The sequence below is a fragment of the Alligator sinensis genome, unplaced genomic scaffold (assembly GCF_000455745.1).
Source record: "Alligator sinensis unplaced genomic scaffold, ASM45574v1 scaffold368_1, whole genome shotgun sequence".
Classification (NCBI taxonomy): domain Eukaryota; kingdom Metazoa; phylum Chordata; order Crocodylia; family Alligatoridae; genus Alligator; species Alligator sinensis.
In genome coordinates this window covers 762,416-772,501 of record NW_005842025.1, presented here as the reverse complement: position 1 = coordinate 772,501, position 10,086 = coordinate 762,416, and the positions used below count along the sequence as shown (strand labels likewise).

At 46.3% G+C, this 10,086-nt stretch overlaps 1 protein-coding gene across 1 annotated transcript in view; it reads left to right on the top strand.

Annotated features, from left to right (window-relative positions):
- The window catches only part of LOC102379516 (BPI fold-containing family B member 4-like), a 25,742-nt gene extending 19,524 nt beyond the window's left edge, over positions 1–6,218 (top strand). Inside the window, exons 12-17 of the mRNA XM_025202436.1 lie at positions 1–147; positions 956–1,023; positions 2,767–2,809; positions 4,543–4,606; positions 5,398–5,474; positions 5,901–6,218. Coding sequence (XP_025058221.1) covers positions 1–147; positions 956–1,023; positions 2,767–2,809; positions 4,543–4,606; positions 5,398–5,474; positions 5,901–5,924 — 423 coding nt within the window. The 3' untranslated portion in view covers positions 5,925–6,218. The remainder of the gene's footprint in view (positions 148–955; positions 1,024–2,766; positions 2,810–4,542; positions 4,607–5,397; positions 5,475–5,900) is intronic.
- The last annotated feature ends 3,868 nt before the right edge of the window (positions 6,219–10,086 follow it).

Genomic DNA, 10,086 nt, shown 5'->3' with positions numbered 1-10,086 from the left:
CTCTTCCGAACTTCTAAGCCACTTGTGGTAAAAATTAAGGGTATGAACTCCCCACTGGTTTCTCTTGAGAAACAGAGCCCCAAGGTGCAGCAAACTCTGTCCATTAAGATCTTAGCACCCAGACAACTTGTTCTACATGTGGAAGTTGTAAGTATTGACATAAGACATCTACAGTCCACCTCAGATGGCCATCAGCAATATTGGAGTTCTGTCAAGCTTCTTTTGAGGGTGGAAAGTGGGGAATTTCCCACTATCCAGAGTATTTACTTACTGGCTGTAAATGCTGAATGATTTCCCACCCAAAGGTTGTCATTTTCTCTCTTGGCTTTCAACTAAATATATCCTAGCACATTGTGCAGCTGGTTCAGCTGCCCTTGGGACCCTTTTGTGGTTCCCCTCAGTGCACTGGAAATGAATCATCAGCCTATAACCTCCATATTCTCTGCTTTGCAAGTTCCAGAAAGACCCAAATCTGCAACACGCATGTGGGGACATGATTGTTCTCAGCTCACCTGCACTGTGACGTGGCAGCAGTAGACGGGGGCACTGGGAACAGCTGCCTACATAACCCATCTCAGGAGAAAAAAGAACCTTAGGGCAAGATATCCCTACTGAGGCCAGCAAGGGCAGGGCAATAAATCAGTGGCCATATTCCATTTCACTCCATGACTGTGAGGATCTCTGTAGCACAGAGATGAGTGGAAAATGAATGTACTGCTGCCATTACCTCTGTTGTACCCACAGCCTACCTGTCTATCAATAAACACTTTATTGAAGACGAGTGTGCCCATAACACCAAAAACACAGCTACTAGGAACAAAATTATGTGCATTCTAGTATCCCTGCTTTCTCCCCTGCCACGACAGGCTTCAAGAAGGAAAGAGCTCTGCTCCAGTTTGAGCTGAACCATTGCAATGTTAACCGTTGTCACTGACCCTTTTAATTGTGATTTCAGGCTGTTGTCTCTGGGATCCAGTTTTCTCTTGTTGCTGGCAAGCTGCTGATCTTTCTATCCCAGAACAGGTATTTATCAAACCGGGTTCTGCCCCAGCTTCAGTGAGTTCATGCTAGTGCCACAGCAGAAACTGGGAATGTAATGGTCAGTAGCAAGGCCTGGATTTTCAAAGGAATGTAGGCAGTTTGGATGCCAAATATACCCCCTTGAAAATCCCAACTTGGCGGGTCTGCACACAAAGGAGGTCACAGCCTACCAACAAAAGGTACCTAGCAATCTCTGAAAAGGATCACAGGGCCGCACTCTCAACTAGTGCAAATGGGTGTAGCTCTGTGGAAGTTACTGCAGCTGCCAATGTTAACCTTGCACCCAGCTCTGAGTTGACCCATAACCTACATGGTTATGAATATGTGATCTTAAAAATCCCTGATGACTAATAATTCTATCATGGCCTGCGGGGAGTTTAATTCACTAATACATTGGAGCCAGGTTATGATACAGAACATGCCCTTGCAGGGAGGAGTGGGGGCATCATGGTAACCCTTACACTGCTGCACCTACTACAATGGCTGTGAGTGCTGCACATGTACCCATTATTCCCCATCTGAAACAAATGGGTAGGGACAGGCTGGATCCTTGTCTCAGTCCCTCAGATGCAGGCTAGCCCAGCTGAGCCAGCATGCTGGAAGGAGGGTAGGAATTCATTGCTAGGAGAGGCCGACATTGTATTTTCAGCCTTTCAGCTCCCAGCTACCAAACCAGTGTTGGGCAGCTCAGTGCAGATGTAAGAGGGGGAATACACTTTCCTTTAAACCCCACCTCACTGCAGGCACAGTTATGCAATGTCTCCTGTACAACTCCCAGTATAGCAATCAGCACCTGAGTTACAGGAGCCACAACTACCTTGAGTGTTTTCTAAAGCAGGATAAATGAAAAGTAAACATCAGTTCTTCTGACTCCCTCCCGATCAATTTTGCCTTGTGATTTCAAGGCATTTTCTTAGTGCCCCTTTTGCTACATATAATTCAGTATGTCTACAGCCCTGTAAATCAAAAGTCCCAGTTATTGCTGTTCAGGATGCAACCCTAATGATTTACTTGATAATTAGAGCTGATGTAAGCTTCAGTTTCTTTTTGTCAGCTGACATGTCCAGATACCGCTGATACATTTTAAAATAAATCTTAATCTTAATTTCCCTTCAAGTTTCAGCACATCCAGTGTCACATACCCAAACACATGTCTACATCCTAGATTCAAATGCACTTAACAGGCACACAGGTTGTGCCTAATTCACACACAGATGCTCATCCTGTGTAACTGCTTTCACCAAACCTATTCACCCTAGACAAATACCATACACATGCAGAATGCCAAATACACACAGACACACAACACCCCATTCCCTGAACATGCCCTGTCCTACCTATAACATTTCTTCACTCACATATATTCCCATTAATGGTTGTGACCAATGCAAATATTATGAGATCCAGTCCTAGAATGTGCCATGGTGCCTTCATTCTCCTCTTCCTGTCACAGGGTGTATCTGGCTCCTGAGATGCCTTTCTAATACCATGCTTGGAGGAATTTTTTCTCATATCATTTAAAGATGTTATACCCTTGCACCAAAAGATGGAAATATTTAGGCCTGAGCTATGGTTGGGTGGGTGAGGGTGATGGGCATGTGATGCATGAAAGGAGCTGTTCCTCTCCCCAGCTGATTTCCCCAGTGGTAAGAATCTGAAGCAGCTGTTCCCTGACAGCTTACACCTGACTAAATGACATGCTGGGTCTTTTTATTTTTCCTGTAGCTTCAACATAGTCCAGAATAAGTCACCTATTGGCTCCATCAATGTAAGTTCCAGATTTCAGACCTGTCTCAAAAACCCTACAAGGAAACATTTGGGTCTCCTGGCTCTTGTGATGTGTTAGTTTGGAATTGTACAGTTTGCTGGCCAAAGAAGAGAAGGCTGGAAGTCCTTCCTGGACTGACAGTCCTTCCTGGATTAAGTTCCCTTCCCTTTCTCATCCTTCTTCCTCCTGAGATTTTAACACAGTTAGAATACCCATTCCTCTGCATTATGCTGTATATATCTAGTGCCTCAGGAGTCCTGCTCGTCACCTGCAAGAGCTAGGAAGAATTATTTCCCCACTTGAGTGCATTATTTGACTGCTGGGGTTTGTTGTATTTTGTTTTTGTTTCTCCTTCCTCTGAAGCTCTAGTTGCCCATCACTGCTACAGGTGGGAGACTGAGAATGGCTTGGATGCAATAGCACTTCTAGTAGTACTTAAAAACCGCTCTGGTCTTGGGCTGGTGTGCCTTGCTCATGCCATGTGTTGCTCATACTATGTCCTTCCTGACACCAGGGGGTCAGGAAGGAGTTTTCCCTCAGGTCAGATTGGCAGGGGCTACTGGCAGTGTTTTGCCTTCATTCACAGTGTGGGACATGGTCCAGTTCCTAGGATCATAAGAGCATATTTTACCTATCTAATTTCTTGCCATTGCAGGGGCTCAAGATGTTGGTTGTGCCCTGTGACTCTTCTGTTGTCTTTCTGTGGCACACTTGTGTTTTTTTGGATTCTGTCTGTTTACCCTAAAGATCCCAAGGTGGTGTAGGGTGTTGGGGACACTTTGTGACCATGAAGGGGGCATGTGTGAGGGGTGGGGGTGGGAGTGGTTGCTCTTGAGGGCTCTTTTGAGCTAAATATCAATTACATGGAGCCTGTGATCTCAAGGAACTGAATCTGATGCTCACATTGTCCCTTCCAGCCCTGTGTTCCTGTCTCCTCCACTGTGGGGTTCAGCTCAGGGTTGTTCTTTGCTTTTGCACTCTTTCTTCTCATGGAAGTATTTTTAAATTCCTCTTATGAAATGTCTTTATTTGGTTGTATGGCAGAGGTGCTGAGCCTGGGACCCTCTGTGTCTGGCACTATAAAGCCACATAGGCAGTGGCAGACACTGTCCTGCAGAACTTACAGAATTCATGAACAAAAAAAGGGCAGGGAAGGAAACAGGAACAGATGGGGCAGTGACTACTCCAAGGGACCAAGTGCGCCAGTGGCACAGATGCAGTCAGACCACATGAGCCCTGGCTCAGTGCTCTCACCACCAGGTGGCGTTGCCTCTTGTAACAGACAGCTCCTTTTGATCCCCACTGCGGGCATCTACACAATACATTAAATGTGCAGTAGACTAATTCTACTGTTCATTAGCACATCATGGCAAAAGCTGTGCTATTGAGCTAATGCACAGTAGAATTAGTCTACTGCACATTAGTGCCACTTAAAGGTGTGCACTGGCGCTACTGCACAGTAGTGCTGTTTACTGCACATTTAGTTAGTGCCTGTAATTACAGGTACTAAACTAAATGCTCAGTAACCATGGCGCGTTAATGCACGTGTAGACATACATAATCCAGGGTCTGTTGTATACTATGACATGAGACTATCACTGCAGCTTTCAGAGATGGGATCTAAGCACCACACATAGCTCTCTACCCCTACAAGTTTTGGGGGTGTCTAGATGTCAGCTCAGGCTGATCTGTGGTGACAGAAGCACTTGCTGAATTCCCTCCTTCTGTTCCAGGCCCAGACCTTCCATAGATGGATCAAGGACCTTCTCCAGGATAGGTTCCTGCCAGCCATGAATGGTAAGAGCAGAGAGACATAGTGGGAGCTCATAGCATTCTGAGTAGACTGGTGGCTGGTAGATGTGGGGACCCCAGCATGAGCCCCATGACACCTGCTGAAAGGGCAACAGAGACTTAAAGCAGTAGACGCATTTGAAGTGAATGTTTTCTAAAGTCATGAAAGAAGAAAGACAAAATGCCCTGCGGACTGAAATGCCTCTGACAAGCATGGACAATTTTCTTGCCTCTTTCTCATGGCTGTAGCTTTATGATTCCCCAGGGATGTCAGCAGGTCTCTGCTCCATTATCCGAATGAGGTTGATTAAATGACAGGTCCAACATCACACCGGATGTCTGTGGCAAAGAAGAAATTAAATGCAGGCCTCCAGCCCTCAGCCACCAAGTCACCCTTCTTTCCTTTGGATGGCAATGACCATTCTTGCTCCCTTAACAGTGTGCCATGTCCCTTTTCTGGAGGGGTAGTTCCACAGCCCATTCTGTACTGACACAGATGAAAAGGGGCCAGCCACTGCCAGCTGCAAATGGACTCAATCAATGTGGGTTAATATAAGCAGCTGGACCCAAACTGCTGTGCTCAGGCTAGAACAGCTTTCAGCTACCTCAGAATGCTGGGATAGTTGGATATAGGATTTTGGTTGGGTTTCATCATTCCTTCTCCTTGACCTCTCCTTACAGAGACAGGTACAGGCAAAGGCCACTCACACACGAGTCATGAACAAGTTACTGGCATGAATGAGAGCTGCTCCTGAAAGTACAGGTTACAGGTTGATGATGACATTTGTCTTCTCTAGATATGCTCAGTGCAGGGATCATTCTTCCTTCTGTGCTAAACACCCAGTGGAGCAAGGTCAGCACTGCTGTTTACCAGGTATGATGAGGAACTAGGGGCATGAGGCTTCACTTCCAGGAGGGGGAGGGATGGGGACATAGTGGGGAGATAGCCAGGCTGCTATGCCAGGTGAAGGGAGGGATGAAGGAGGCTACTGCAGGTGATTATTAGGAACTGTCCACTGCAGCTTGGAGTAGGTAGGAACGGTTTGGCTGCTCCTGCTATTGAGAGCTGCCGTGTGCTGCTGACGGTAGCCTGAATAGTAGTGTTATGTCTAGTACACTACCCATCAACTGCCTTGGATCATGGTACAACAGTCAAGTTCAACTCCTGTGTCAACCTTTTCCAAGGTGGTCCCTGATTTTGAGGGCCTTGGTTTTGGGAGTCCCCATGTACAAGGCAGGGAGTTACTTTGAACTCAAGAGGATAAGTTATATGAATGTCATATGTTGTCCTTTCCATTAGGGTGGCCTTGTGATTTCAATGTGATTGACAAAGCCAGCACTACTCTCAAGAAAGCTGAGCAGTCACAGCCTGACCACCAGAAGGAGAACACCAAGAGTGACATGTTCCAAACCATTAGACAGGATTTTCCAGTTCGCTACATTAATCTCATCCATTCATCGCCTTGCAGGCTTTTATGTATAGAAGATAGGAGGCCTGAGAGCTCACTCCTACAGAGACCACATTTCATATACCACTTCTAATAAGTCACCTACAACTGATCTGCCCTGAGTGAGGTCCCTGTCGGCAAGGGAGGGATGTGCCTAAGTATGAGACGGCCTTTTAGTCTCCTGTGTGATGCCACCTTGTTGATGAAACACCTCTCTGTTTTGGGCACCTTACCTAAAACCCACGGTTATTTCACCAGGGCAAAAGCAGAAAATCCAATAAAATAAAATATGGAGATCACACTGGCCCAAGAGCCTTGGAGGAAGAAAGGTTCAAAGACCTGTTTTACTGACAAAGATGGATGGGTTTGAATCAGATAATTCTGGTCTGAATTTCAAACCCCTTCTATTGAGTGTTGCTTCAGGGTTTTGGGTTACCACAGAGAGAAGGTCCAGATCTTTATCTGGGATGTTCAAGCTGGGATCAAGGTTAAGAACCATTTTTGTTTGTGAATGGTTACCTCTATAGCCAGTCTAAAGTCAGTAGAAACAAGAGTGATTCATCAATCTGTAGCTGCAGGGGCAGACACACAGTGGGCCTTCACTCCTTAGTCCTGCCTCCCTCTGCTGAGATACCATTTTGGATGTAGATACCAGTTCATTAGTAACTATTAGAGGCCTAGCAGGGCAACACTGCACTCTGGGCAGCCACAGCACATGGGGCAGTGCCAGCTGCTGAGGCACTGAGAGCAGCTTCTTATTTTTGCACCCTTCCTCCCTGAGGGATGTTGCCTGGGGCTGCCATCCTGGCTGCCCCCACTCAATTTACCCCACTGGGAGCTGTGCTGAGATACCAGCTCCTTTCAGAGAGGCCACATGCAGCCGTCAGCTGTTCCTGTCCATCCAGCTCATGTTTACAGCACTGACTATCCCTGAATCTCCTGGGAATTTTCTCCTTGCTTAAACATGCCAAGTCCTTTTCACAGGGCTCCTTTGTCAATGCCAGCATGACATTTTGCCCTGATGTCACCTAGGCAGGGAGCAGGCTGGCTGTCACTCCTGGACAGAAGGACTGCTTCATTTCTTATTCAAGAGATGCAGCAGCAGATTTCTGAGAGAGCAGCAGAGTTAGCAAGTGACAAAGGCACTGTAGGTGGGGGATGCCCTGGAGTCCTGGCTTTTCTGACTTTCCTAACACTGACTTTACCTCCCACTCATCAAGCTGCAACAAGCCTCAAGCAGTGACAGACACTTGTTGTGACTCTATTCCCCTGCTGCACCCTTAGCTCGTGTCAGTAGCATCTGTGTCTTTGCAGTCACGAGAACGTTCTATTGATTTGCTCCAGGGTGGGTTTGTAGGGAAGCTGGCATGGTGGAAGAGCAGAGGAAAGAGAGGCACTGAGGCAGCACTAACCTGGCTGGGTGGGAGCTAGCATGGTACATACAACCAAGGGCCTTGCAGTGCCCTCTGAGCTGTAGGCAACATCCTGCTCCCACAGAAATCAATGGCAGCTTGCCATTGGTTTCACTGGCACCAAGAACTGGCCTTTTTTCACCCCTGAGGAAGTGAAAGGGAACTAAACTAGGCCAAAATACAATAAATATCATTGTGCTTTGGCAGCATCTGGACAAGAAGTCAGTCAGTCGTACTGCCAGCAGCTAGGAGCCACAGCCAGACATGTGGACATGACTTGTTTATACCCATGTCACTTATGTACATTTTGTGGACTGACATAAGGTAAACCAATGTCTTGAAGGGACAAATGACCAGCTCTCACAAGGCAGCTGCTGCAGTAGGTGCCAGTTGGAGTTAAGCCACTGACTTCTCTGGGGCAGGATGTCACCAATTTATGTCCTCTGCAGGGCCATGTGGGCTGCTGACATTTACCACCCTGGCACCTGCATGTGGGCAGTGGCAGGGGCACTCATGTATCTTGGCTGCTGGTAATCTAACCATTGCATTAGCTAATTCTGCTTAGACCTAATTGATGAGGGGTTAAAATCCAATGGCCTGCAGTGTCCGCTTTCCACTATATTTCCATTATTCCTGTCACTAAAAAGGTTATACCAGCTGGACATTTTAAGGTGGCTGGTATAGACAGGGTGTGCAAGGTGTGTCACATGAATTTACACCTCTTGCCAATTTGCACTTGCCAAGTTTGCAGCCCATGCACTTTGGCGGGGGTATTCAGGTCTGATTCTCATTCACACTAATGCCCCTTTATTTGACATTAATCCTATAAAGGGGGCCCAAAGCAAGAAGGAATAACCCCTGGAGCCATATGAAATGACCTTACTAAAGAAAAGCAGCAGAGCATCAGGCTGGGCACCTCCCGGACACATGGAAATAGGATGTGAAGGACTGTCTCAAAATCTGAGCACTCTGATTTTTCTATTACCACAAATGTTGCAGATTCAGAAATTGCAGATGCTACCTGTCTCTGGGTCACTGTCAATTTGTAAAACAGATGGGCTTGCTGCATGGACTCCACAAATGGAAATGTAGCTTTTGAATCTGCCTGCAGAAGAAAACATACACTGTCACCTCAGTGCAGCTGTCAAAGTGCTGCTAGGGGACTCAGGTCCAAATGGTGTGTGGGGTGAGGGTATGGTCTGAAGAAAGCAACACCGATTTGACACTGAAGTAATTAAAGCCTTTCATCCAGCTGGAGCCCTCCACACTTTTCAAATGGATTATACAAATGATGGAGATGTCTTTATAAAGACTTCACTGCTTTTCTCTTCTTTTAAAGGGAAGCCGGCTCTGGGATGGAGCACAGCTGTATGCAAAGGGATTAAGCAGAATTTTTGGATAGCAAATTAAACTATCTGAGTTTAATGTTTCTGTTTAATTTAATTTGATAGATTTACATGTTGGTGCACAGAACAAGGCAGCCCTGATAGCAACTGAACAATATTCCATCAGAATTTCAGGGTTCTTTTTTTAGTGATGTAGACCCATATGCCAAATCGCAACAGTGTTCATGGCCAGATTCGGTGTGCAGGGTCAGGCTGTGGCCAGATCTGATGCAGGGGATCTGGCCAGTGTGTGGGCTGCAGCCAGAGCTGGCATGTAGGTTGGTTTACAGCTAGATCCAGCACGCCAGGCCCTGCACTAGATCAATCCTACAGACTGAACCCCATGTGCTACCTGCAGACTAGCCCTGTGCCAACCATCCGGCCTCTGGGGTCAGGTAGGGTGGTACTAGGCTTTTAGAGGTATTGTGGACAATGCACAGGAGCTTTTACAGAAACGATAGGGATGACAGTGGCTGTCTCTCAAAGAGCCACATGATTTTCAGATATCAGTTAGTGCAAACAGGACAATCAAACAAGACATGCAAGTAGTTTTAACAGAGCTATTGATTTTCATGTCTGCCAGATACCTGTGATCCAGACTCTAGGATGTCTTGCAAATACTTGTTCTGAGCAAGATTCACTGCAAAGGGTCAAATAAGCAGTAAAATAATCAATAACACTTGCCTGAAAATATCAGGAAAAGAGATTGCCTGTGAGTCACCCAAAAAGAAATTCTATTCCTCAGAATTGGGTGTCTGTTTGTGCCAGTGGTTAGAATCTGTCAGCAGGTTTCTCTGGGATGCTAAACACACCCAAGACTAAAATCAGGCCAGCATACTGATGGCTTCCGTTTTCTGAAGCAAAGAAAACTGATGGCACCACATGTGAAATATTACCTCAGTGGTAGAAACACACATCTGTGTTTGCAAGCAAACCAAGCTGGGAGAAAAGCAAGTCAATGCAATTCCTATCAGTAACAGATGCCCATAACACACATTGTACATTCCTGAAGGGCATTTAGAAACCAGATCCATCCTTTCATACTCTGAAAGAGCAACTTCATTTTCACAGAAGTTCTAGGTTCTAGCCAAGAAGAGACCCCTGCAGAATTCTGGGAAGACCAATCAAGGCCTTATGCAAAAAAATAAGCCCCTTCCCCTCCCCCGCCACCTCAAATGAGTACCTGTCAGTATTAAAAGCTGGCTCCTCTGTGCTGTTGCATTTGCTTGTCTAACTTGGGA